This window comes from Chionomys nivalis, chromosome 11 (genome assembly GCF_950005125.1).
Source record: "Chionomys nivalis chromosome 11, mChiNiv1.1, whole genome shotgun sequence".
Classification (NCBI taxonomy): domain Eukaryota; kingdom Metazoa; phylum Chordata; class Mammalia; order Rodentia; family Cricetidae; genus Chionomys; species Chionomys nivalis.
Genome location: NC_080096.1, coordinates 28,797,524 through 28,825,247, shown reverse-complemented (window position 1 = coordinate 28,825,247; position 27,724 = coordinate 28,797,524). Strand labels below are relative to the sequence as shown.

General features: G+C 50.0%; 1 protein-coding gene and 2 non-coding genes across 6 annotated transcripts; all 3 read left to right on the top strand.

Moving 5' to 3' along the window:
* The first annotated feature begins 1,872 nt into the window (after nt 1-1,872).
* On the top strand, nt 1,873-17,230 carry Pabpc4 (poly(A) binding protein cytoplasmic 4). Of its 4 annotated transcripts, none has more exons than XM_057784184.1 (16): nt 1,873-2,922; nt 5,695-5,888; nt 8,056-8,171; nt 9,282-9,421; nt 9,744-9,838; nt 10,530-10,667; nt 11,318-11,413; nt 12,709-12,981; nt 13,233-13,320; nt 13,432-13,503; nt 13,963-14,049; nt 14,142-14,269; nt 15,694-15,787; nt 15,885-16,015; nt 16,196-16,305; nt 16,932-17,230. In XM_057784184.1, exons 1-15 carry the CDS (start codon nt 2,730-2,732, stop codon nt 16,292-16,294), a joined length of 1,944 nt encoding a protein of 647 aa, XP_057640167.1. In that variant the 5' UTR covers nt 1,873-2,729; the 3' UTR covers nt 16,295-16,305; nt 16,932-17,230. The 4 variants fall into 4 exon arrangements, with proteins under 4 accessions (XP_057640167.1, XP_057640166.1, XP_057640169.1 ...); XM_057784183.1 differs by having other exon boundaries at nt 13,432-13,551; XM_057784186.1 differs by lacking the exon at nt 13,963-14,049 and having other exon boundaries at nt 1,874-2,922.
* On the top strand, nt 10,234-10,366 carry LOC130884521 (small nucleolar RNA SNORA55). The gene has a single exon (XR_009058048.1). It is a non-coding gene; the product is annotated as a small nucleolar RNA SNORA55 (small nucleolar RNA).
* Nucleotides 11,614-11,746, top strand: LOC130884523 (small nucleolar RNA SNORA55). The gene has a single exon (XR_009058049.1). It is a non-coding gene; the product is annotated as a small nucleolar RNA SNORA55 (small nucleolar RNA).
* Nucleotides 17,231-27,724: the final 10,494 nt, after the last annotated feature.

Sequence of the window (27,724 nt, the reverse complement as noted above, 5' to 3'; positions counted from 1 at the left end):
AAGGAAATAGGCAAAATGCTTGAGACCAGAGTGCATTGAATCCTTCCTTTTTTTCAGATTTTGGAATATTTACAGGTAAATATATCTTAGATATAAGGCCTAAATCTTTTTTGTGTGTGTGTGTGTTTTTGTTTTTTGTCTTGTTTTTCAAGACAGGGTTTCTCTGTGAAACAGTCCTGGCTGTTTTGGAATTCACTCTGTAGACCAGGTTGGCCTCAAATTCACAGAGATCCACCTGCCTCCCCCTCCCCAGAGTTGGGAGGTGTCCTCCAAGCCTCCTAGCTTCACTCACATTTTCTCTACATTTTTTTCTTTTTTCATCTAGCTCAGGCTGGCCACTGTGCCTTTTTTTTTTTAGATTTTCGAGACAGGGTTTCTCCGTAGCTTTTTTGGTTCCTGTCCTGGAACTAGCTCTTGTAGACCAGGCTGGCCTCGAACTCACAGAGATCCACCTGCCTCTGCCTCCCAAGTGCTGGGATTAAAGGCGTGCGCCACCACCGCCCGGCCACTGTGCCCATTTTTTTTTTTTTTTTTTTTTTGGTTTTTCGAGACAGGGTTTCTCTGTGGCTTTGGAGCCTGTCCTGGAACTAGCTCTGTAGACCAGGCTGGTCTCGAACTCACAGAGATCCGCCTGCCTCTGCCTCCCAAGTGCTGGGATTAAAGGCGTGCGCCACCATTGCCCGGCCACTGTGCCCATTTTTATAAGCTTTTGGGGATTGTACATGTAACACAAGCATTCTACAGCTGAACTCCATCCCCAGACTGCAGTTTCCAGTTTTACATACATGCTCACACTCACTTGATCATATATAACCTAGGCAATATTTGTTTGTGTATATAAGTTTTTGAGACAGGATCCTACTGCAATGTATGTGATCCTCAAACTCTCAGTCCTCCTGACTCAGCGTCCTAAGTGTTGAAGGTATAGTCGGGTAGAGCACTGTGTCACTACACCTGGGCAGAGTCAGGGTTCAAAGTTTTGGCTCATGGGTGCACAGCATAATATAATATAAATTTTAAACTAAAAAAAACTGTGATGATGTAATCGTGATTATGAATGTTGGCAGGCTACTTTAGATGACTGGGTGGTCTGGGTTGACTTCTCTGGGGAGGGATCAAATGCTATATAAATGTTTATTTGTTTTATTTTGGTTTTGGGTTTTGTTGTTGTTGTTTTGGTTTTTCGAGACGGGGTTTCTCTGTAGCTTTGGAGCCTGTTCTGGAACTAGCTCTTGTAGACCAGGTTGGCCTTGAACTCACAGAGATCCCCGGCCTTTGTTTCCTGAGTGCTGGGGATTAAAGGCGTGTGCCACCACTGCCCGGCTTAGTTTGGTTTTGGGAGACAGTGTTTCTCTGCGTTGTTCTGACTTTCCTAGTACTCACTCTGTAGACCAGGCTGGCCTCGAACTCAGTGACCTCTACAATCCAACCTCAAGGTTATATGTTCTCAAAACTTCAGTCTGTCTTGTGTTTTCAGCTCGACCATTTAGTGGGCCACCTATTAACTGTAATTTAGCGTCCCTTTGTGTAGGGGTAGGCATTTCATGGTTATTATTTATTTATTTTAGTTTTTCGAGACAGGGTTTCTCTGTAGCCCTGGGGCCTGTCCTGGAGCTCGCTCTGTAGACCAGGCTGGTCTGCACCACCACCGCCCGGTTTCATGGTTGTTTTTTTAATGTTCTGGCTACGTGCATTCCATTCGGGATAACGGGTGTTGAGATTCTTCGGCGGGTGCGAGCGGTCGGTCCTCCGCACGCCAGGGGTCGCTGTGGCGCCTCGCCGCCGCTCCAGGTCACTCTCGTGTGGCCGCCCCGCCTCGGGCCCCCGGGCAGAGTGGGCGGGCACGACTGCGCCCAGGTCGCGAGGCGCCCTTCGACCAGCAGCGCCCGGGGCGGGCGGGTATAAATGGAGCGGTGGCTGCCCCGGCTGCCTCTCTCCGCCCCGGGTCGCAGCAGCTTGTGCTGCGTTCGGGCTCAGCAAGCCTGAAGCAAAAAAGAGAAAAAGCTTAAAAAAAATTACAAAAAAGCCTAAAAACCTTAAAAAAAAAAAGAAAGAAAAGAAAAGAAAAAAAGAGCAAAAGGAGAAAAAGAAAAAGAACGGGAGAGCGAATCGTGCTGAGTGCCCGCGGGGAAGTGACTTTCGCACGTTTCCGGCCTGCCTGTCTGTCCGCGTCAGTCCGTCCGGTGGTGAGCCGCCCCCGACCCGCACGGCACGCCTCTGCGCCGCGTGGCAGCCCCGCGCCCCGGCCGGCCGCACCACGTGTCCGCTGCCCTTCGCCGGCACCCGCAAAGATTCGGTTTCCCCCTTCCCGGGCCGCTGTAATTGTAAACCGCCGGGAGCCCGGGGCCTATATTTATCGAGAAACGCGTGTCCCCGGGGCCGCTGTGAGCGCAGCATCTGTCTGCCTCTTGAAAAAAAAATTTTGGGGGCCCCCTTTGCCAGGGGATTCCCTAGTTTGATTTTTATTTTTAAGCCCCAAGCTAGGACAGCTGGAGAGTACAAACTCCAGGAGAGGGCCATATTTTTTTAAAAAGCCTTTTGTCTTTGGGGCTTTTGCGGTTCCGTGCAAGCGTTCCCGCACTCCCGTCCCGCCTGCTCCAGCCTTTGCCGGTGTCGCTGGTGCCACCTGTGCGCTGCAGCGCGGGCCACGGCTCCTCGGAGCCCCTTTTGTCCTGTAGTGAGCCCTGTAAGAAGTCCTGGCGGGGCTCGGGGTGGTGGGGGGTGGGGAAATGAACGCTGCGGCCAGCAGCTACCCCATGGCCTCCTTGTACGTGGGCGACCTGCACTCGGACGTCACCGAAGCCATGCTGTACGAAAAGTTCAGTCCTGCGGGGCCTGTGCTGTCCATCCGGGTCTGCCGCGATATGATCACCCGCCGCTCTCTGGGTTATGCCTACGTCAACTTCCAGCAGCCAGCTGACGGTGAGTAGAAACAGTGTCTACACGGTCGGGAGATTCCGGGGGGACCTTAGGAGTCCTGTAGGCGGAGGCCGATCTGGCAAGAGCTGGCGAGGAACGTGACAGCACGGTGCCAGAGAAGCCATCGGTGGAAGCAAGATGTGGTGCTTGAGAGCCGAGCTCGTGGTCACGACCCCGGTTTCCAGTCTTCCACCACTCGCTAACCTGATGACCTTGGGCTACTGGGTGGGGGTGGGGTGGAGTGGGGGTTGGAACGCCAGGAGATTGTAAATTGGGATCTGAATGAAGTGACTGGACTGGGCTAGTGTGTCTAGTCCCACTCAAGCCGAAGTGGGTCTGTTGTAGACTGGCACTCCTCGGTGGCTTGAAGCAGTGCCCACCACCAGGTTGCAAAGCTGCTGGCCCTCCCCGCCCCTTAACCTGTCCAGAATCTTGATTTTTGTCTTGATTAGGGTGACTGTAGGGCAGTGGGAAGCAAGGGGAGCAATTTCATGCCTTAACCTTGAGGGCACTTTGCTAGTGTCCCCAGCAGCATCTACCCAGCCACCTCCCCCCCACTCCCACGTTTGCCACAGTGTTTTGGGGACTTTTCTCAGCTCTGGTAAAGCTCTAGGCTGTGGAGGACGGTGCCTAGGTAGTCTAGGGGGGGTGGTCACTTTAAATCTCCTGGGCATCTGTGGGTGGTGCGTTATGGTTGTGGAAACCCCTTGTGACGGAAAAGAACCACACCAAGTTGGGCTCCCAGTGCCGTCCCTAGGTGGAGCAGTGGAGATTGCAGGCAAGCCTTGGATAAGCCCTGGAGAAACCCAACCGGGGGCTGCACGTGGCTCCAGATTAAAAGGGAGCAACTGCAGAGACCTCTGGGGGAGGGGTGGAGGCCGTACCCGAGCCATCCTGTGGCCGAGAATGTCTAGGCCCCTATTTTCCTAACATTGATGAGGCAGATACTTTTTTTCTCCCTGGGTTGCAGCTAAGACCAGGGAATTGGTCTTATAGACTACAGGCATTTCTATTGTCAGAGTACTTAGAAGCTAATCCTATTGCTTGCCCATGGGGGTATAAAGAGGGGGCTTGCCTTCTTTTTTTTTTTTTTTAAGCGGGAGAGTAATGTAGTCCCTTGGCTGTTGCCTTGCTTTCTTGACTTCTTAACGAAAGTTGTGTCTCTTAGAGATAGCGGAAGCCATTGGTCGGTGTGTCTGCCAACACATACCTCTGTAGGACTTTCTGCCTGCTATAAATAAGTGTAGCCCGATTTGCCAGCTTACCAACTCCTGGTGCTGTCTGAAATAGATCAGGGATTGTGTTGGGATGGTCTCCTTTACTGCTGATATAATGGAATAGTTTGAGTTTGCAGACTTAGGGATAAGCTCCTACCGGACTTTCTCTGAACTGGCTTGTTTCCCCTCTGCCCAGCCACAGTCCCCAGCGCCCGTGAAGATTTATTTAGCCCACACGCTATGGGCAAGGTTGGGAGTAAATCCTCTTGGCTGATTGGATGGTTGGATTTGTTGAGCAGTTTAGGGAGCTTTCCCTTTTCTTGGTAACGCTAGGGATTAAAGCCAGGGTCTCAGCATATTGGGCATCGTCCTCCTGCTAGGCCTGTTGCTTGTCTTCTTCCTGCTTTGAAGTGAGGGTAAGGTGAGAACTAGGCTTGCCTGCTTGGTTTTTTGTTGTTTTGGGGACGGGTACTCTATGTAGTCCTGGCTGTACTGGAGCTCAATTCTTTGGTTTTTTTGAGACAGGGTTTCTCTGTGTAACAGTCGTAGCTGACCTGGAACTAGCTCTTGTAGACCAGGCTGGCCTCGAATTTACAGAGATCCTCCTGCCTCTGCCTCGCAAGCAATGCTGGGATAGAGGCGTGTGCCACTACCGCCTGGCTGAGCTCGATTTTTAATGTAAGCCAGGCTAGCCTTGAACTGGGGGATCCACCTGCCTTTGCCATGTGGCAAAACCTGGAAGCACAACACACCCCAAATAAGAGCTCATGGCAGAACAAAGCGTGGATACCAGTGAAGATACCAACAAAAGCCAATGAGTTTGATTGGGGTTCCTTGAAGGAATTGGGTGAGACATCTACATGACCAAGGGCCTCTCCAGTGTGTGTGACCTTCAGAAAGCTGAAACCCTCTTCTAGGCTGTTTGACTGGTTCCTGCTTTTTCTAGGCAGCCGGTCCACTCTTAACATTTTTACAGCTTTCTCTTGAGCAACTTGGCAGCGTGGCTTCCTTCCCACTGGGGGAGGAGGTGACTTTAATATTTTTTTGCAGGGAGTGCCCTAGTGAATCTGATCAGTTTCAGGGACTTCCTAAAGTCATTTTGAACTGTTTCTACCTTCTTGTAGGATGGAATATGTTTTAATTTGGGAGGAAATTTGCACAGCACGGCTGGGATCAAGAGCTGGCACCCAGCTGCCTTGTTTGGACTGTGGAGCTGGGAACCTTATGTAGCCCAGGCTGAGCTTGAACTTGTGATCTTCCTGTGCTGAGATTTTTTGGTCCTTCACTGTCTCTGTGGCACCTGGTGGGCTTGGTAGGGCAGCTGAATTCCTAAGATTCTGTAGAATTGTGATTAAACCTTTGAAAGGTCTAGGCGTGACTCTTGGCTGCTCATGTGGGGCAGGGTTGGTAGCCAGTGAAGACCCTGGAACATGAGCATAGCCCATGGCTGGGAACCTTATTTTTCAATTGGGTATTAATAGTTCAGTGATCTGGAATGGTGACAGTCATCTTGGTTGATGTTTAGCATTCTTAATTAAAATATGTTCCTCTTCTACAGCTGAGAGAGCCTTGGACACCATGAACTTTGATGTGATTAAGGGAAAGCCAATCCGGATCATGTGGTCTCAGAGGGATCCCTCTTTGAGAAAGTCTGGTGTGGGGAATGTCTTCATCAAGAACCTGGACAAATCTATAGACAACAAGGCACTTTATGATACCTTTTCAGCTTTTGGAAACATCCTGTCCTGTAAGGTAAGCAGTAAAATTCTTTTTTAAAAAAATATTTATTATGTATGCAGTTTTGTCTGCGTGTATGTCTGCAGGCCAGAAGAGGGCGCCACATCTCTGTAGATGGTTGTGAGCCACCATGTGGTTGCTGAGAATGGAACTCAGGACCTTCAGAAGGGCAGCCAGAGCTCTTAACCTCTGAGCCATATCCCCAGCCCCCCAACATTGTATTATTTTAGCTAGATATTTACTGGATCTTGAAACCAAGATAAATGCTATGGCTGGGTGTGGTATGCTCTCAAGGCTGAGATAGGAGCTATCTCAAACACAGCCTGGGGTGTAGAAAGACTCAACAGGATAATATCAACGGGAGAGTGCCTTAGAATTACACCGTTGGGTGTGGTCATTTTTTAAACGCTGAAAATGGAGCATCTCCCTCTTCCTTCAGTCCTAGGACTTGAACTCGGGGCCTTTACATTATACATGATGACTCGATCATATCACACCCCCATTACTTCCTCTTGGCTTGCTCCCTGTAATCCCATCCCTAGTTCTTTTTGGTTTTCTGAGACAGGGTTTCTCTGTGTAGCTTTTCTGTCTTATCTTTGTGTGCAACTGAGTGCATTTCATTAGGGTTGTTCATAAGTCCTTCCCCATCTCTGCATAAAGCCTCTGGGGTCCAGCAAGCTTTATCCCTAGCCCTCTTTACTTTTATTTGAGACACCTCACCAAGTTGCCTAGTCTGGCTTGAACTTGTGATTGTCCTAAGTCTCTGCATCCTGAATAGCTGTTACTAGAGGTCTACCATTGGGCAGATGCTCATCCACCAAGCTGGATCCCAATCTGGGAATGGAATCCTCACAGAAGTGCTTGTAGATTGTCCCAACCACGGCCTCATGTAACCTGAGGAAGGATGGTTGTTGCTTTGAGATAGGAGTACATATAGCTCAGCTTGGCTTTGAACTCTTGTATAGAATGTAGCCAAGGGTGACTTTGATCTTCTGACCTTTATGTTTCCAGCTCCCAAATGCCGAGATTACAAGCATGTAATCTTGTGATTTGTGTGGTCAAGCACAGGGCTGCATTCCAGGCAGCCCTCGGCTGGATGAGGACAGATGGCCTTTTGGCAGGTGTTTTTCTGTGCTTATTCTCCACCCTCCCTGCCTTCATGTTACCTGCTTTGGAAGCTTGAACAGTTTTCATTTTGGCTAAGGGCAAGGGGAGGACAGAGGCTCAGTGCTTCCAGGACCCGTTACTTAGCCATCTCAGGCATTCTTCAACCTTCACGTGGTTGAGAAGCGTCTCTTCCTAAGCACTTTGGTTTCCACCCAGATCTCCTGGGTTTGATTTTTTTTTTTCTTTCCTATTGCTTTGTTGCGCGGATAATTGAACCCAGGGCCAGGGCCTGTCCAGTGCTGTGCAGGGGCTCTACTGCTGAGCTAGTCTCCAGCCTTCTCTCTTTAAATTTTTATCTTTTCACTTATGAATACATTGTATCGTGGTTTGTTTGTGGAGGTCAGAGGATGATTAACAAGAGTCAGTTCGTTTCACCTTGTGGATCCCGGGGAATGAACTGGGGCTATAGGCTTAGATAAACTCCTTCACACATTGAACCACATACAGACCCCTTGTGTTTGTTTGTTGGGTTTTTTTTTTTATTTATTTTTGAGGCAGGATCTTACAATCTGGGCTGGGCTCCAAAATGTTCTGTGTACTATGAATGACCTTGAACCTCATCCAAGCTGTGGCTATCCCAAGTACTCTTACAAGCTTGTCACTACACTCAGCCAGATTCTTTAAAAAAAAAAAAAAATTAATGAAAGTAAATTTGGAACAAAAGCCTGTGCTCAGCAGGAAACTCATGTGGTAGGATGCTTGCTACACAAGAAAGGATCTGAGTTTGTCCACATAAAAAGTGGACATGGGGCATGCATATATAATACCAGTACCGGGGAGGGATATGGAATTCCTGAAACATAATTCCTGGGGGCTCGCATGCCAGGCAGCCTGACCTGACCAGACTGTATCCAAAAGAATCCCCTGGAGCTGAGCTCACCTCCAAGCATGTTTTTGGGTAGAAGCAGGCTAACTATTTATGAGTGGAGTACTGGTGCTGTGTGATGTTGGGTCACAGGAGGTCCCAGCTGGTACATCTGGCGGATGCTCAGGTGGTCTGCCTCTTCTTCAACAGGTGGTTTGTGATGAGAATGGCTCTAAGGGTTATGCCTTTGTCCACTTCGAGACCCAAGAGGCTGCCGACAAGGCCATCGAGAAGATGAATGGCATGCTCCTCAATGACCGCAAAGTGTGAGTGTCCCAGTCTGGAGCGACAACCATCGCATGAGCCAGCCATGGCCCCACCTCGGTATTAACTGGCACACACAAGGCGGCTACTGGTTCTCTCGGCCCAAGTGTGGCCTGCTCCTACCTCTCCACTCCAGGGCTGGTGAGTCTCCCTGCCCGAGCCATGGCAGCCCTTTTGACTCGCCACGGTGGGCTCCCTGCCCGAGCCATGGCCTGCCTGCTGCCTCTCCCTTAAAGGCATTCATCTGTGGGTTTTGTGAGCATCAGCAACTGGGACTGGCTAGAAGACAGCTCTGAGCCCGCTCTGAGCAGGGGTCTTGGCCAGCGGCAGAGTGGAGAGGCCCTGGGCTGACCAGGAGCTGGATACTACTAGCTGTGTGACCTTGGCTTTCCTTTGACTCTGGGTCTGCCCATGGGTCACTAAATTGTCCTCTACCTAGTTCTTCCTTCCTCTGAGCTGCAGCTCCCATTTTACTGCAGGCATAGTTTGCATACAGTGAAAAATACATCTTTGTGGGGACACCGTGTAACATCTTGTCATTACTGTGGGGTGGGGACAGAACTTAGCTGAACCATGTGGGAGAAAGCAAAAGTACTGTTAGATTTTGGCTATTAGAAGAAGCAGCAATCATTTCTGTCCTTTGTGGTGTGGGACAGACAAGGCTGTGCTTATGTCTATCGGGTGTGGAGCTATTTTCCTGGTAGAGTTAGTTACCAGGTGATACAACAGGAAAGCAAAGGCTCCTGGTGACAGTGATCACACTAACCGCTGTTAACAGTTTGGTTTGTACCCTTCCAGACGTTTTCTATGCATTTACATAGATGCACAGAAATGAACATTTTAAAAACATGGTCGTCAGGTTTCTTCACGAAGGCAGTGTGATGTGGTAGGAGTGGACCTGGTCTGAACCAGGGGCCCTGGGACCGGTCCTTGCGGACAGTCCTGCCTCTTTCTTTTCCTGCTGGGGACTTGGGCGTCTGAGCTTGTTCTCACGGTGAATGGGGCCCTGGTATTAACCTCTCCTGTCAGCCTTTCCTCTGCACTCCTTTGGGACCCCGGAGGTCATGTCTGTTCCTTCTGAGTAAACGCTGTGCTTCCTGGTGTCTTTGTAGGTTTGTGGGTAGATTCAAGTCTCGCAAAGAGCGCGAAGCTGAGCTTGGAGCCAAGGCCAAGGAATTCACCAATGTTTATATCAAAAACTTTGGGGAAGACGTGGATGATGATAACCTGAAAGAGCTATTCAGTCAGTTTGGTGAGTTGGTGTCTGTAGCCCACATGTTCTTTGGTCCTGGTCATCGGCTCGAGAAATAACCTGTTCTTACTTAACAAGCAGGGCACTTGTCTCAGGGTCAGAGGGTGGGTAGGGTCCCGACCTTTTTCTCTCAGCTTCATCCTAGCTCCTTTCATCGTTGATTTTTTTTTTTTTTTTTTTTTTTTAAGGCCAGGCATGTTAACCTCTTTCTGCCTTAAGCCCGTCTGGGCTCAGCCAGGGATTCCTTCAGTTGAGTTACTAGCAAGAAATCTTGAGCTGTGGTAGAGACGGTGTCACTAATAGTTCTGTCCTTTGATAATAGGTAAAACCCTAAGTGTCAAAGTGATGAGAGATCCCAGTGGGAAATCCAAAGGCTTTGGCTTTGTGAGTTACGAGAAGCACGAGGATGCCAATAAGGTGAGTGTACTGTGAGGGTCGGGCAGAACCTGTAGACGGTGCCCGGTAGAGCCGGGCTGGAGTGGGCTTGCCTAGTGGTGGGTGTGCAGCGCTATGCCCTGGCATCAGTGCTCATGCAAGTCCACAGTTAAAGTGTCGGTTACACCACCCATCATTTTCTTGTACCTGTTACTTGCTGTTGAAAGATTGAGATAGGTAGTTGTTCCCATTCTTGTTAGGGGGACTGAAGCCTCGAAAGTTGGACCTCTGCCTGTGGGCAGAGCAGTATGCTGGACTCTTAAGCTTCAAAGGGGCCTGAAAAGCCTATAGCTAGATCATTGGTCAAGACTGGCATCTGCCTATGTTTTATACAACTACTGGGTGTGGAGTCTTCTCTCCCTCTCTTTTTGCCTTCTGCACTCAAATCTTTCCCAGTCCTGCTGCCTGGTGCTGGTCTGGGGACAGACGGTGCTACAGTAGAGCAGAGAATATCCAGACGGGTCGTTTTCCATTTGTCTTGGGGCCTGTCCCTACAGCTCTGCCACACTTCCTCCTGGGCAGTAGTGAGGGTGTTTGGAAGATGCTGGAGCTGGGGTTGGGAATTAAGACCCAGTAACACAGTTAGATGCTAGCCCCACTTCTCAGATGGGTCTGGATACTCCAGAAGACCCTGTCTCTGCACCTGCATTACAGACATACATCTTCTCTCTAGGCTGTGGAAGAAATGAATGGAAAAGAAATGAGTGGGAAAGCCATATTTGTAGGCCGTGCACAGAAAAAAGTAGAACGTCAAGCTGAATTAAAACGGAAATTTGAGCAGCTGAAGCAGGAGCGAATTAGTCGGTACCAGGTGAGGTGGGCTGTCATCTAAGAGGACATTAGACTCTTGGCATCTGTACCTACCTGCCTGCCAATAAAGGTTATGGCCTCAGGTGTGGAGGGCATTGCTGAGTAGAGGCCTCTCCGTTCTGAAATTGTCTATACTCACTGCTCTTTGCTGTGTGGGTTCTTTTTTCTTAAACTGATGCCCCTCTGGTAGCTCAAAGGTCCCTGGAGAGTGAGTGATAGGCCAGGGCAGCTGTGGAGAAGGTGACGTGGCTGCATTGTTGTTGGCCCTGGCAGTTTTAGGGCAGAAGTTGCTCAACTTGGGCTTGTAGAGACCTTAACCCAGTCTGGCCTGGAGAAAGTCACAGTCTACCTTAGGTTGACTTGAACTCTCAGAAACTCTCAAAACATGCTGGGCCCCAACTCTGGAGTTTCAGGTTTTGTGGTTTTGAGTCAAGGTCTTGCCATATAGCTTAGTCTAGCCTCAAGACAGACACTCAATCACCCCCCTGCCTTGACCCTCTGAGTGTTAGGGTTACGTGCAAGGGTTTGTTTTTGAGACTTTTTTTTCAACAGACAACAGTTTTAATTTGACAAGTTCCCAAGCATGTTCTGGGGCTCACATTGGGAAGTGACTGTGTGTACAGGTGTAATTAACAGTGGTCCCTTCCCCAGGGAGTGAATCTCTACATTAAGAACTTGGATGACACCATTGATGATGAGAAATTACGGAAAGAGTTTTCTCCTTTTGGATCGATCACCAGCGCTAAGGTAATGTGAGTGTGAGCCTGTGGGTTTGGAAGCAGCACGTTCTGGTGACATCAGTAGATGTCAGTTATGACAGTGGTCCTGAGTATGGTGTTATTCCAGCATATTCCTCCTCGCTCTGGAGAAGGAGATGTGTGATGTCTGCTTGCACTGGAGCTTGGAGTCTGTAGCCCCTGGCCCAGCTCCTCCCTGTAGCCCCTACAGCACTCAAATCTTTCCCAGTCCTGCTGCCTGGTGCTGGTCTGGGGACAGACGGTGCTACAGTAGAGCAGAGAATATCCAGACGGGTCGTTTTCCATTTGTCTTGGGGCCTGTCCCTACAGCTCTGCTACACTTCCTCCTGAGCAAGCTCTACGTGAAAGTTTGGCTGGGTAGCCATGCTTACATGGGCATGAGCGGTGGCATGTCCTTGGCACTTAGGGAATGTGACAGACTGTTGTGTAGAATCTGCACAGCCTGACACGAGATGCCACTGGTATTGAGAAAGGGGACTGTGTGACTAAGTGGGATTTGGTGACCCTGCCCTGGTCCTTAGTGTAAACTGCTCTCAGGGTAGGGACGTTGTACAAAGGGTGTTACCATTTGTATTGGTATGGTTTTAAAGAGAGGATCTCACTACGTTAGACCAGGCTGGCCTCAAGCTCACAGAGATCCACCTGCCTCTGTCTCCTGAGGGCTGGGATTGGGGTGTGTGCCACTCTGCTGAGCTGGGGTTATTGTGTTTAAATGATAGCCTGTTCGGGGTGTTGGCAAAAGGAACCCTGGAGAGTGGGTGATTAGCCAGAGCAGCTGTGGAGGTAACATGACTGCTTTGGTGCTGGCGAACTTTTCCTCACTTGGCTGGCCTGTTGGAGAATCCCCCTGAGGTCCCTGGTGCCGCTTTCAGGATCATGGCCGAGCGCTATCCCGTGGGTAGGACATTGTCTGAGCTGATGACACTTAACTTTGGGCTGGTGATGCCCACACACACAAGACTCAGAGAAAGCAAGTGCCCTTTCAGGACAGGGAAAGACAATAGTGGCTGCTCTGTAGTTGTGGAAACACAGGCTCAGAGACTGTTCAGAATCTGGGTTCCCTGGCTTCCAGGTCACTGCCTCCCACTGAACTGGTGGCAGCCATTGGCGACCTGGAAAAAACTAAGCTACAATTAGTTTTTTTGAGATAGAATTTCACAGCCGCTCTTGAGCTTCTGAACCTCTGCTCTCCCCCCCCCCCCCCCGTGTGTGTATGTGCGCGCGCGCATATTCTGGCCCCTCTGGCAGATGTGCCTTCCTCAGCATGAGCTGCTCTCCTTGTAGGTGATGCTAGAAGATGGAAGAAGCAAAGGGTTTGGCTTTGTCTGCTTCTCGTCTCCTGAAGAGGCAACCAAAGCAGTCACTGAGATGAACGGACGAATTGTGGGCTCCAAGCCGCTGTATGTTGCCCTAGCGCAGAGGAAGGAAGAGCGGAAGGCTCACCTGACCAACCAGTATATGCAGCGTGTGGCTGGCATGAGAGCGCTCCCTGCTAATGCCATCTTAAATCAGTTCCAGCCCGCGGCTGGTGGCTACTTCGTGCCAGCAGTTCCGCAGGTGGGTCTGCCAGGGGACAGCTGCTTCTGTGTTCTGTAGCTGGGGGAGGGGTTTGAGGATACTGGTGCTGAAGTAAGGAGAAGTTAACCTGTGATCATTCACACTCATGACCACAGAGAAAGTGAACCCGTCCTGCTAACGGATCCTCAGCTTTTGGGTAGAGTGCCTTTCACTCCTTAACTTGGCTTAGTAGTAAGGTGAGGGAGTCGAGACTGGTGTGTTCAGGTTTTGGGTGCTCGTCTCCCCTCCAGGCTCAGGGAAGACCTCCATATTACACACCTAACCAACTAGCACAGATGAGGCCTAATCCACGCTGGCAGCAAGGCGGGAGACCTCAAGGTAGGTAGCTGGAAGCAGGGGCTTCCTCACCAGGTATGCCTGTCCAGTTCCTGCTTCTGCAGCCCAGCCTCTGGCTTGTTGGTGACTTGTTTGTCCCTGTCTCTTGGCCAGGCTTCCAGGGAATGCCAAGTGCTATACGGCAGTCTGGGCCTCGTCCAGCTCTTCGCCATCTGGCTCCAACTGGTAATGCTCCGGCCTCTCGTGGCCTTCCTACTACCACTCAGAGAGTCGGTGAGCAAACTCGCCTGTAGGAGCATGGCCGGGGAGGAGGGAGTCAGGATGATTAGCTCTGCCCTGGCTTGGTCAGTCTGGGACTCTTTAGCTGTGTGCTTAGGCAGGCTCTTCATTCAGGCAGGAGCAGCGACGAAATGAACCCTGGGTGTGTTGGTAACTTTGAACATTCCTGCTCACGGTGGCACGTGAAGGGTTAACCGGGAGTACTCTCTGGATTACTATACAGACGACCTGTTGTTGAGGGGTCAGGGGAGAGTATGCCATATTCTAATGTGCAAAGACTTGTGTGGTGTCCTTTGGCCCTGTGAGGGACATGTGTGGTCATGTGTTGGAGATTCTTCTTCCGTGGGACGTGGCCAGTTGGACATCCGCTGCCGACACTGATGCGCATTTGCTGGTCTGTTGTAGGGTCTGAGTGCCCGGACCGCTTGGCTATGGACTTTGGTGGGGCTGGTGCCGCCCAGCAAGGGCTGACTGACAGCTGCCAGTCTGGAGGTGGTATTGGCTGCACACAGCGGGGGAAAGCTGGGATTTGACGGGCCTTTGCCCAGGCTGACGGGCTTTAATCACGCTTGTTCTTCCCACAGGCGTCCCTGCCGCCGTGCCAAGCCTTGCGCCTCGTGCCGCAGTCGCTGCCGCTGCTCCCAGGGCCATGGCTCCATACAAGTACGCCTCCAGTGTCCGCAGTCCTCACCCTGCCATCCAGCCGCTGCAGGTGAGGTCCACCACAGCCATGGAGGCCTTTGTCCTATTTGTGCTCAGTTTTAAAGATGCCTTGGTTTGATTCCCTCACCAGGATCTCCACGCCTGCTCTGTCTGCCCTGTTGCGGTTCAGACGCTGGCCCTGAGAGCAACAGGCTTGAAAGCCTTCTGATTAGTAACAGTGCGGAGCCCTGGCGTCACTTTCACACCCAGTGACCTAATTGATCCTTGGTTTGGGATTTAACGGCTGTTAGTAACTTCTCACTTAGAACTGAAGCTCGTCTTCAGGGACATGGCTCAGTTGGCGGGCTTTACAAGGCTCAGGACCAGGCTCTGCCCTGGAACCGTGAGGACCTGAGTTCGATCCCAAACACACATGGAAAGCCGGACACGATGGTTTCCCTGGTGCTGTTGGGCTAGCCGGTATGACCAAAATATTGAGCTTGGGATGAGACCCTAGGTTGGCCTTGGCCCCTACACACAAATACCCAGAAGAAAAGGCTTTACAGAATGTGGGGAACTTTATCCTTGCCTAAGCAAGCTGTCTCCTTCCACTAAGTGTGAGCCAGGGTACAACCAGTTCATTTCAGAGCTTGGTAGCAGTTTGCTGTGCCTGGCCTTGGTTGTGCAAAAACAGCTTTGGGAGTGAGAGCTGCTATTCTTCAGTGTCTTCCTCCGCGGTCTAAAGTGGGGGTTGTCTTTCACCTGGAAGGCCTTTCAGAGCTCTGAGCAATGTTACTATTACATGTTAAATCATCCTGCATATATGTAAAAATCTGGTCCAGGCCCTGGTGCTGAAGGAAAAACATAGCCAGGATGTTGGTATAGCCTCCAATCCCGGCACTGGGGTGGTAGAGGCAAGAGTTGAAGGGTTAGGACTTGAAGGTCAGCACCTAGCTACACACTGAGTTCAAGGTCAGCCTGGCTTAAGAGAGACTACATGGAAAACCAAACCTGGTAAGGTGATGGTGAGGTATGTTTAGACATGCTTTGATTTTTCTGACTCCTGGCTTCGTTTGTGCTGGAATTAACTAACGTAAAGGAAACTTTGAAGAGGAGGGTACGTGGACAGTTTACTGTGAAGCTGGAACATGTGAAGCCCTCGGGGACTGGGGGTAAAGGGATCATCAAGAACTCAAGGCCAACAAGACCACATGAAAAACACAAAGTTAAGTTCCCTGTGGCCTGATTTTTACTGAAAGGGCTTGAATTGTTAGGCGAATGCTCACCCAGCATGGCAGGTTTGCTTGCTCAGAGGACTGTGACTTCTGACAACTTGCCATTCAATGGTGGTTCAGTTCCCCAAGGACAGGATTAGTTAGTTCTTTAAGCGCTAGACAGCCACTTCCCCATCTCTCCCTATTCTCGTGGGTGCATGTTCAAGTGTTCAGCTTGAGTGTCTTCCATAGTGCTAACCCCACTATTGCTGGCTCACAGGCACCCCAGCCTGCGGTCCATGTCCAGGGCCAGGAGCCGCTGACTGCCTCGATGCTGGCTGCAGCACCCCCCCAGGAACAGAAGCAGATGCTGGGTAAGTGTCCAGTGCTTGTAGAAGAGCGGGGAGCCTGGTGCCAGCTTGTGTTCCCTGGGATTGGATACCCTTGTGATGCTGACTGTTCTGCCCCCAGGGGAGCGTTTGTTCCCACTTATCCAGACAATGCATTCAAACCTGGCCGGCAAGATCACAGGGATGCTCCTGGAAATCGACAACTCGGAGCTGCTCCACATGCTGGAGTCCCCCGAGTCTCTCCGTTCCAAGGTGGGCTGTCCTTCAGGCCCTGTGACTTCAGAGAATGGACTTTGGGGGTGTATGGCAAATGCTAGGGTCTTGTCCCGGTGACCCCTCTGATGCCTCATCTGTGATGTGGGCTACTGCTGAAGGTGACACAGGGAGAGGCAGGTGGCCCTCCTCCATCACTGGCACTCGGGTCTTTCACAGGTGGATGAAGCTGTGGCAGTCCTGCAGGCTCATCATGCCAAGAAAGAAGCCGCCCAGAAGGTGGGCACTGCTGTTGCTGCTGCTGCTGCTACCTCCTAGACAAGGAAAAAGTAGGTTTGACGGTTGGGTTTGGTTTGGTGTTTTTCCAGATAGGGTCTCCCATATGCCCCAAGTCTCCAGAATGCTGGGATTAAAGGCATAACACAGCATCAACCTCTAATCCCAGCTGCCCGTGTGGCTAAAGCCGGAGATCCCTTGTGCCCAATCTCATCTGAGTGAGCGACACAGACGTCCTCACCATGCACACGTAAAAGTAGTCTTCGAAAGTGCCTGATCGTGTGTGGCTTGGCATTCTCAAGGCCCAGCGCCCCCCACCTTGACAGAAAGAAACAGTTGTCGTAATTACAACATATAATCCGCCTGCTGTCTGTACAGGTCTTTCTAGCTTGGCGTGAGGTTGGCGCATGGTATTCACTGCTCTATGGTGCTGCAGGCATGGAGGGGCATTGATACCGCCATCTAGTGGGTGAATGGGCACACCTGGTTATATTTACACGGGGACTTTGAGAGCTGTGGCCTCTGCCTAGAATGACCTAGGACTGGTGGGTTCTTTTATAGAGAAAGGAAGGAGTGAAAGACAGAGGTAGAGAGTTGATGTCAGCTATGTGTGGGCAGCTGGTGGTAATCCGACACAACTGGTAACGTGCTTGCTTGTTTGTGTTTCTCTTTGATTCAGGCGTCAAAAGCCAAATAATCCCTCGTGGCAAAAGCTGAGGTCTGAAGACTCCCTGGTTTGTCTGCGGACCTCCACACCAAGAACCACAGTTGCAAATTCAATAGGTCATTTTGTATCAAGAGGTCAATTATGAAGCACCTAGAATTTTTCAATCATGAGAATATATTTTCTGGGTTCTGCTATGGCCCAGGAGGTAACTTTTTTTTTCTATTGTGGATTCTGCTTTTTTTTTCCCCTCCCAGAAATTGGATTTAATGTACCCAAGACTTTTAAGTTTCTCAATAAAGAAAAAAATCTCATTTGTGTTGCCATTGTTTTTACTCCGTAATTTGGGGCTTTTGCTGGGTGTGTTGTTAGGCTTTGAACATAGCAAATGAATTTACTTTTGTGTTTGTGTGTGTGAGTGTTTTAGAATAGTACAGGGTTATAGCAAGGATGCCCTAAGTTAAATGTGGGCCTGGGAGGAGCTTACCTGGCACACACTATGCCCAAGGCCCAATGATAACGTGGAGGCCAGCTTGGCTCAAACATGAAAAAGCTAAGTGTGAACTGAACCAGCATAGGACGCTGGCTGCATCCCCATGGCAGGGTCTATGCTTGAGTATGGTATGCTAAAGGCAGGAGAGTCCAGCTTCCCTTGGGTAGCTGCATACCCCAGGGGTGGGTAAGGTTTGTCCAGCATCCTGCAGTCACTCACCCTGTTCACACAGCAGAAGATGCAGTGGCCCGGTTTCTGCAGCAAGGCTTCAGCTGTGGGAAATGCTCAGGAGTCCCCCACCCCCCGTGTGAGCACAAAAGTGCTGGCCAAGGTCAGCTGTCTGTCCAGCCTTGCCCTTCTTAGGGCTGTGGGTAGGTTGTCTCTGGGCTGGCTCCTTTGGTGGCTGGTCTTCCTGTAAGTGACAGGTCCTAAAAACAAAATAACTTTAATATTTCTGCATGCATTGAGGCTTAAAACCACTTGTAACTCCAGGGTATCTAAGACCTCCCTCCTTGGTCACTTTCATGTGCACATTCCACAGAGCTACACTAAGCAGTGGTGGCAGACCTCTTTAATCCCAGCACTTGGGAGGCAGATGAATCGGAGTTCAAGGTTAGCCTGGTCTACAGTTTAAATTCTAGAACAGCCAAGGCTACACAGAAGCTCTGTCTTGAAAAACCAAAATAATCTTTAGGGTTGGTAGAGAAAGATAACTGAGCCTCATGACTAACTGAACCATGATCTGGCTGTCACAGACACTACACACACAAGAGATTGAAAAGTAGGCTGTGAGCAGCTAACAGGGATTTTGACGTGTGGGCGCTTTGAAAATGCTTGAAAGGTTTGGGTGCAGTTCTGGAAGGTGGGCTTCACTGAGCTAAAACAGGGTGTTCTATTCAGAACTGTCCTTTTGGAGGCTGGCGGGGGCGGGGGCAGGTAGGACCGGTTTTCCTACCCAGCTTCTAAGGATTCCATTACTTGCATATGGCATCTTCAAACCCAATAGTGACCAGTCAAGCCTAACGTTTAGAGCATGCTCTTCCCTCCTGTTTCTGAGTCTCTCTGAATCTGAGATGGCCTCAGAACCTTGGTTTCTGCCTGCCTCCTGCCACCCACCCCCACAACCCCCCCACCCCTGGCTCTGGGGTTTGGGTGCCTGTCAGTGACTATCAGTACTGTACTGAGGATCTTAACTCGGGTCTTCAGGTTTGCAACAGCTGCTTTATCTCCTGAGCATCCCCACAGGAACACTTCAGTACTCTGGCTCGGTTGTTCCCTCTTGTCTCCAACTGGCATGGAACCCATGCAGGCCCTTGGGCATACATATCATTTTCTTTATACATAATTATAATCAGCTTTTATGTATATATTTTATGCATATATGTATACACACAAATATATACATATATATATACACACAAACATTTTTTCACTCTGCACTGGTTGAGAGGAAACAGGACATTACACCCCATTTACTCAAATTTTAATTTCTAAATTTCATCTTGTCACTGTGTCGGCCTAGCTGACCTCTCAGCTCACGGCCTCTTCCTGTGTACTAGGGGCAACAGTGCCTAGCTTTAATATGCTTTCTAAAAACAAGAACAAAATTCCTTTAATCCCAGCCCTCGGGAGGCAAAGGCGGGCAGATCTCTCAGTTCGAGGCCAGCCTGGTCTACAGAGTGAGTTCTAGGACAGCTAGGACTGTTACATAGAAAAACTCTGTCTCAAAAAACTAAAAATAAAAAACTACAAGTACAAACTCAATAGAGGGACAGCACGGCCCTTTTCTGCCCTGCTCAGACCTTATGTTATAGTGGCTTTGGTGGTTTTCGTCCCTGACTGAGGGTTCCAGTCTATGCTGGTTGGTACATCTCTTCAGTCCCCTTCATAGGAATCTGCTTCCCAGGTTCCTGTTGTCCTGTCTTTGAAGGAACAAGGTGTGGGGACGACTTAAGTCTCCCTGTGAAGAAGTACAGGTTTGGTTAAGGCAAAGTCAATGAGGTTTCATTTTTGAGAATTTTTCAGTTTTCCCTCATAGGGTCTCACTGTTGTAACCTGGAACTTGAGATTTCCCTGTCTCAGCCTGTCTGAATACTGAGATCACAAGGCCTATGTTATGCTTGGCTTTTAGTTTTTTGTTACTAAAAATTTTGAGTCCGGGTCTCAGTGGGTAGCCCTGGTTGACATGGAACTGGCTATCCATAGGCCAGCCTGGTCTGGAGCTCACAGTCTCCTGAGCGCTGTGTGCCGCTATGCCTATCTTTATAAAAAGGAAAAAAAAACAACAACAACAAAACATGCTGGGTGGTTAAGAACACGTTGTTGCCCTTGAGACCTAGATTTGGGTCCCAGCAACCACATGGGGGTTCACAACCTTCTGTAATTCCGGTTCCTAGAGATCCAACGTCATCGGCCCTCAGGAACACGAGTACACAGACATAACACGCAGGCAAAACACCCGTACACATGCTAAGAACTCTGCGTGACACTGCTGCCTCTTCTCCTCCAGCTCGGGTCTAAACCTGTTCATCTCTGGAACAAAAAACAGAGGTGCGACAGGAGCACCCCTGGGGAGGACAGAGTACCCGACAGGAGCACCCCTGGGGAGGACAAAATGCCTGACAGGAGAAGCTCTGGGGAGGACAAATGCCCGATGGGAGCACCTCTGGGGAGAAAGAGTTCTTTTTTTTTTTTTTTTTTTTTTTGGTTTTTCGAGACAGGGTTTCTCTGTGGTTTTGGAGCCTATCCTGGAACTAGCTCTTGTAGACCAGGCTGGTCTCGAACTCACAGAGATCCGCCTGCCTCTGCCTCCCAAGTGCTGTGATTAAAGGCGTGCGCCACCACAGCCCGGCAAGAAAGAGTTCTTTTGGACCCGATTTCACTTCATCACTGCAGGGAAGGCTTGCTCATGGCGAAGGAGATTCCGAAGGGTAGAGCAGCGTGAGCCAGCACTGGGGCAGACATCAAAGACACAGCCTAGCGACTCAGGTTCTGAGTCCCCATACCCTAAAGACTGAGGAACACGCTTCAGAGCCTTAGTGTGGGGTGGGAGAACTTCCAGTTCTAAGCATAGCAACCAATTCTGGCAAATCCTTTCGTGGTTTGTTTTTGTTATTTTTTTCAGATACAAACAGAAATAAGTCCTTATTTATTCTCCTCTGTTCCTGTTTAAAACCTACAGTGTTTTTTTCTCACTTTGCTTTATTGGTCTGGCAGCCTCTGGAATTCAGTCCACGTCAGGTCCTAAGGCATCCATGGCAGACTGACCACCGTTGACCCAGCCGGGGCCCTGTGACGGCAGGTGGGCAGTGTCTGATGGAGTAACGCACAGTGTGCACATTTAGAGGCACGCCCATTTAGTCAGAATCCTCCCCTGAGGAGGTGTGAACAGTCTGCTCTCTCCTTGCAAGGTCCCTATAGCAAATGGAAGTAGTCTACCAGTTCACCCAGTGAGTTTACCAGGCTTCCTTACTGGGGGAGGGATTACTGACAGGTGTGTGGTATCTCCAAACAGCTGCAATAGAGACCATACTAACCATGGGCGACTCCTACAGTCATAGAGATGGACCCCACCCCACCAAACCGTCCCCAACCTGTGCATCTAGGACCTCCCGAGACTCAGCTCACAGGCCACATGCAATTAGGGCAGAACTGCACACAAATGGTGACCCTGTGTGTGTGTATGTGTGTGTGCTTGTTTGTGTGTATGTACATGTATGTGTGTGTCTTAATCTCAGGTAAGGGTGACCCTGCAATAATTTTCCAAATCCCCTCCAAATGAAGGTGATTGAATCCTGCAGCCGATCTGTCGAAGATGGGGGCGCTTTGCCCAGAGGAAATGCATCCCACAACAACCTTGAGGGTAAATTCCTAGAACCAGAATTACTGGGTCAAAGGGTCAAATTACTGAAACTAGCTGTGGTCACGCCTGAGTCTAATCCCAGCACTCTGGAGGCAGAGGCAGATGGATCTATGAGTTTGAGACCAGCCCCGTCTACAGAGCGAGTTCCAGAACGACCAGGGCTACACAGAACTTGTCTCAAACAAAAAGATTTGTTTGTAATTTTATGTGCTGTGTGTTCACATCAGCAGATATGGGTGTCTGAGGAGGCCAGAAGTGGGTGTTGGCTCCTCTGGAGCAGGAATTACATCCAGCTAGCTGTCTTATTTGGAGACAGGCTCTTACCGTACGGCTTTGTCTGTTTTGGTACTCACTGTGTAGACTGACTGGCCTCAAACTAGCCCAAATCCTCCTGCCTTCCAGGTATTATAGGTGTGTCACTACCACCTTTCAAGCATTTTTTAAATTTATTTTAATTGTGTGTGTGTATATGTGTGTGTATTTGTGCAGGCGCGTGAGCGCAGGGGCCTCTGAAAGCCGCTGGTGTCCATTGCCCTGGAGCTGGGGTTACAGTGGTTCTGAGCAATCGGATGTGGATGCTGAGGATCAAACTCCGCCTCTGAAAGACCATTATGAGCTCTTACCTGCTGAACCCTCTCTCCAGCCCCTCCACCTTTCAGACTTAACACCCCCGTTGGAGCTGCGCAATGAAGCCATCGGGCACGCTATACACACAGGTGCACCACCAACAACCACCGCCTGAGCCAAACGCCTGATGCAAGCTCCTGCCTGTCTTCGGGTATCAGACACCATGTGTTGTGGGAGGCACATGAACATTTCTCTTGGTTTATCAGGCTGTTTATTTCACTTTGTTTATAATGTATTTTTTCTGCGTAAAAATTTGTTTTTATGTAATTTAATTAAACTTTTATTTTATTTTTTAAAGACAGGGCCTCACTGTGTAGCCCTGATTGGCCCAAGGTTTATGATGTAGACCAGGCTGGCCTGGAATTCCCAGAGATCCGGCTGCCTCTGTCTTCTGAATGCTGGGATTAAAGAATGCATCACAGCACTTGGTGTTTTTTGTTTTGTTTTGTTTGTTTGTTGTTTTGAGGCAGGATCTCACATAGCCCAACTGGTCTGAGAATGACCTTGAACTCCCAATTCTCCCACCCCCATCTCCTAATTTCTGAGGTTACAAAGGTCTCCTCCATGCCTTTTGTTTTTGTTTTTGTTTGTTTTGTTTTTTGAGGCAGGCTTTATCTGTGTATGGTTTTTCAAGACAGGGTTTCTCTGGGTAGCCCTGGCTGTCCTGGAACTCACGCTGTAGACCAGGCTGGTCTTGAACTCACAGAGATTTGCCTACCTCTGCTGGAATTAAAGGCCTAGACACCATTGGGCTGTTAGTTTTTAAAACAGGATCTGATTTTGTAGTTAGGCCAAATATTACGGACATACTTTGCAGTTTCCAAGTAGCCTCTAGAGGGCAGTAGCACCCCACTGAGAGCCTCTGTCCTGGGCAGGAACTTCCTGCCCCAGGATGAACTGGTCTCTAAGTGAGTCTTCAAGCTGACCGCTCTATACCTTCTTGCTCCTGGCCGCTGTCTGCCTGTGGTCTTCAGTGGCTCCTACGCAGATCCCCTTAGACTTCTCAAATCAAAGCCATCGAGTTCTCCACACTCTCTGTTTTAGCAGACACTACCACCTAGCTTGCTGGTCAGGGTCTTGGGCCTCATTCTTGGCATTCATCTGGGCCCAGCTGGATCCCTCCCTCCCTCCCTCCCTCCCTCCCTCCCTCCCTCCCTCCCTCCCTCCCTCCCTCCCTCCCTCCCTCCTTCCCTCCCTCCCACCACACAGCTCTCCTAGGTATCTTTCTGTCTCCAAGATGGCCTCTGCCTCCTGCTAGTTTGGTCAGAGCTATCTTTTTGTTGTTGCTTAGACACGTTCCTACTATGTAGCCCTGAATAGACTGGAACTTAACACATAGCCCAGGCTGGCCATGAATCTGCCAACTGCGTCTACTTCCCAAGTGCTGGGAGTACAGCCAAGTGCTATCATCCTTGGGCAGATCATTTTCTCACTCAATTTTAATATTAACTTAAAAAAGTATTCATAGCCAGGCCTTTAATAACAACACTCAGAAGGCAGAAGCAGGTACATCTCTGAGTTTGGGGCCAACCTGGTCCAGAGAGTGAGTTCCAAGATAGTCAGAGCTACACAGAGAAACTCTGTCTCGAAAAACCAAAAAATACAAAATTCTTGCAATTATTGTGTGTGCCATGTGGGGCACACGTCGTGATGCCTGCGTGACAGCCAAGTCAACAACTGCGGCCTTGGTCCTTTCCTGCCTCCTTTATTTGGGTGCCAGGGACAGAATTCAGGTCAGCACACCCAACGAGTGCTTTCGCCTCTGAGCCATCTTGCCCAACCTCTACATTTTCAATTCCCCTTGTTTTTGCTTTTGAGGCAATCTCATGGAGCCCTGGCTGCCTTCGAACTCGCTATCCACTGAGAATGGTCTTGTGCAGCTGATCTTCCAGCTTCCCAGGGTGGAGAAGGATGTGTGGTGTCTTCCTGGACAGCGACTCCCGCCAAAACGGAAGCTCCCCATTTCGGCAGGCCAGCTGGCTAGCAAGCTCTCGGAGCTGCCCATCTCTGCCCCCGTCCTCAGTGCTGAGGTTACAGGCTTGTGTCCGACTTTATGGGGATCCCAACTCCACTCCCCATGTGACGGCGAGCACTTTACCCCAGGCTCTCTACGGCCATCTTTTGGGGGCTCTTCTCCACCAGGGAATGAGTCTCCCCATGGCTGGGGGCCTACCTCCACCGGAATCCTATTACCGCGTAGCTCGTATTTGCTGAATAAATGAGAAGGGAAAGCAGTGTTAAAAGATCAAAACAACTTTCCTTCGCCTGCTTCACCGGTGAGGAAAGAACCAGGTGCCCCATCTGTGAGGCCAACGCATCCCAGAGCCGGGGTCAGCCTGCAGAGGGCTGCCGACCGTCTGCGCAGGCGCGCTTTAAGGGCTGGGAGCAGGGTGCAGGAAGCCACGCTTGTTCCTCCCAGGCTTGGAGTGCCACAACCTGTCTTGGCCATCTGTGACCTCCAGCTGGTACCCAAAGGTGGCAGCTAGGATAGACCTAACCTTGCTGCTGTTCCTCTGAGGCTTGGGGAAACATTCACACATGCTCAGTGCAGGAAGGGTTGAGATCAAACTGGGCAGAAGTGCTTCTCTGCTCTGCTGGTACCAGGCAGGGACCAGGTTGGCCAGGCCTGTTTCTGTTCTCACACGCACTGGTACCGTGTCTAACGGCTGTCTGTGGTCAGTCTCACAACGTGGCCTCTCCTCATTCACCCGCTGACACCAAGCCAGAATTTTTCTCCCACGGGCAGCCAGGTTCCATTTGGAACTGGCCAAACATACACAAGCCGGATTTGTTCTCACGCCACCTCTCCCAAGTCCTGCCTGGAAATGGCAGCTACAGTAGGCTAGCCTCACTTTCTACACCTGGTTGTGACTTGTCATGCCCCTATGGCATCTCTAGTGTAGAGGCGGAGCCCCACCAGTCACCAGGAAGCCTCACCCAGACTAGCTGCCACCTGTTCCAGTGTCTGGTTTGTTTGTTTTTTTTTTTTCGAGACAGGGTTTCTCTGTAGCTTTGGAGCCTGTCCTGGAACTAGCTCTTGTAGACCAGGCTGGCCTCGAACTCACAGAGATCCGCCTGCCTCTGCCTCCCGAGTGCTGGGATTAAAGGCGTGCGCCACCGCCGGGCCCAGTGTCTGTTTTGAAATCAAGAACCTGTGGGTGGCGCTATTCTCTCAGGATGTCTTCTCATCTGGGGTCACAGTGAGGATAAACCTGGAGGGGAGGAGGAGACTGCTGCTCTAGCCTTGGTGCCTCCAGACTAGTTGCCTGTTGACAGGCTGGGCTTTCTCACATGAGGTTGACTTGGGCCATGGTCATTGACTTTAGAGCCCAGCAGGACCTGACTCCTATTTTTGTTTGTTTGTTTTTTGTTTTGGGGTTTTTGAGACAGGGTTCCTCTGTTTAGCCTTGGCTGTCCTGGAACTCACTCTGTAAACCAGCCTGGCCTCTAACTCACAGAGATCCACCTGCCTCTGCCTCCCCAGTGCTGGGATTAAAGACGTGCACCACCACCACCCCAGCTGTGGGCCGACCTTGAGATCACATCCAGTGAGCTCAGGGCATCTGCTGCCTGCTGACAAGCCAGTCCTGAAGGGAGGAAGCAGGGATCAAGGCATAGACAGCTGTTCAGATTTGTTTTAAAACATATTTAATATAAAATTTCAAAGCACACCCTCTATTGGATAAACCAGTTACCGGCAGTGTAGAGTGCCCCTCTGACTTAGTAGGTTACCCACAAATGCTGTACAAACATGTGTGTGCACACAGAAGAGACTGGGGGATTATTAACCCTAGTTTTGCAGATGGTGCAATTATAAAATTTGTAGTTTATCCTTTAAGTTTTAAATTTAAAATTAATTTAAAAAACATCCCCAGTATATATGTAAGTTTCCTAAGAAGAATTTTTTTTAAAGGCTAGATGTCTGCTCAGGTTTTCCCTCCTAGTAAGAGGCAAACCTCTCAAGTCCCTTCACCCACGAGGACACAGCGGGCACATGACTGCTAACAGGACACAGGAGGGCCACCAGTTAGGGCCACACCTGCCATCTCTTCACCCCAGAGACCCTAGTGCTACAGCTTGGTCTGTCCCATAGGTGGTCACAGCACAGGAACCCCCCTCACTCTGAGCTGTTTTGGGGTAAGCATAATTTTGTTGTCAATACAGCAACAGCAGGGGGACATTCTGGGGGGAAGATGGCATTGCTAGGAAGGCTGGCTTGGGCCACACTGCTAAGTCCATTTAAAACAAGATACTATCAGCCAGGCGGTGGTGGCGCACACCTTTAACCCTAGCACTAGGGAGCAGAGACAGGCAGATATCTGTGAGTTTCAGGCCAGCCTGGGCTACAGAGTAAGTTCCAGAATAGTCAGGGATATGCAGAGAAACCCTGTCTCAAAAAACCGAGAGAGAGGGAGGGGGAGGGAGAGTGGGAGGGAAATGGGAAGAGGGGAGGAGGTGGAAATTTTGAATGGTATTATTTATAAAGCAATAAAAAAAATCTAAAAAAAATGAAGCTGAGAAAGAAAAAAATTGAGAGAGAAAGAGAGACTATCTACATACACCTCTATAGGTGGTGTGTGCTGCGGGCCCTGTGGGCACATCTGAGCCTTGGGTGAGGGGGCTCACAAGGGCAGGTCTAACCCAGCACCCAGTGGGCCCGTGTTAGCACTGAGGGCTAGGCAGGGCAGAGTACAGGGACACCAGAACCAGGACTTGATGGTACTTCTGTTCTGCTCCACTCCAAACCTGTGCCCCCAGCGCCTCTTCCTGTAAACAGTAGGGAGTTTCTCCACAGTGCACATCCTACTTTCCTGCAGCTAGACACGGGAAAAGCACTGTACCCAGCTGGCATCCAGATGTGCTGGGCTGCAGCCATGAAGATGTCATGAGGGTGTCTATCCCCCACAGTCAGTCCTGCCTTTATGTCCTGTGGTGTTTTCTCATTGCCCTTAGGGGCCTCCAGTGAAGGTCATTTTTGCTTCTGATGTATACCTTGGGTGGTCAGAGGGCACCGTTAAGCCAGATGGTCTTTGTGGTAATGCTGACACCTAGGTGCTATTTTTTTTTTTTTTTTTTTTTGGTTTTTTTCGAGACAGGGTTTCTCTGTGGTTTTGGAGCCTGTCCTGGAACTAGCTCTTGTAGACCAGGCTGGTCTCGAACTCACAGAGATCCGCCTGCCTCTGCCTCTGCCTCCCGAGTGCTGGGATTAAAGGCGTGCGCCACCACCGCCCGGCTGGTTAAGGGGATTCTTGTCGGTTAAGATTGAGAGGATGGTCAGGGAGGTAGAGAGGTCCTCTGGCAGGAAATGAAAAAACATGGCTCCAATTTAGATCTGGCATTTCCCTAACAGCCTGTGGACTCAAGGTTTAGTCCCAGGCTCAGGAGCTGGTGGCAGCTACGACTGAGGAGGTTTTTCTGGTCACAGGGCTTGTGTCATTGAAGGAGAGTCTGGGGCTCAATCTACCCTTTCCTTTCTTCAGCTTCCTGTCCTCCCTGAGATGAGTGGTTTTGTCCCGTCTTGCTCTCTGCCACAATTGGTTGCCTCACCACCAGCCAAAAGCGGTGGGACAAGCTAACCACAGACCTCTGAAGCTATGAGTCAAGAGAAACCTTTTCCTGCCTCCAATTGATTGTCTCTGGCGTTTTGTTACAATAACAGAAAGCCAGCTTTGTGTTACAGATGGGAGATTTAATATTTATTTGATTTTTTTTTTTTTTTTTTTTTTTTTTTTTTTTTTTTTTTTGGTTTTTCGAGACAGGGTTTCTCTGTGGCTTTGGAGCCTGTCCTGGAACTAGCTCTTGTAGACCAGGCTGGTCTCGAACTCA

Coding starts and splice junctions, on each gene's coding strand:
- Pabpc4 (XM_057784183.1), top strand. CDS start 2,730: ATGAACGCTGCGGCCAGCAGCTACCCCATGGCCTCCTTGTACGTGGGC. Junction 12,982..13,232: donor TCGTGCCAGCAGTTCCGCAG/GTGGGTCTGCCA, acceptor TCTCCCCTCCAG/GCTCAGGGAAGACCTCCATA. Junction 13,552..13,962: donor TACTACCACTCAGAGAGTCG/GTGAGCAAACTC, acceptor GGTCTGTTGTAG/GGTCTGAGTGCCCGGACCGC.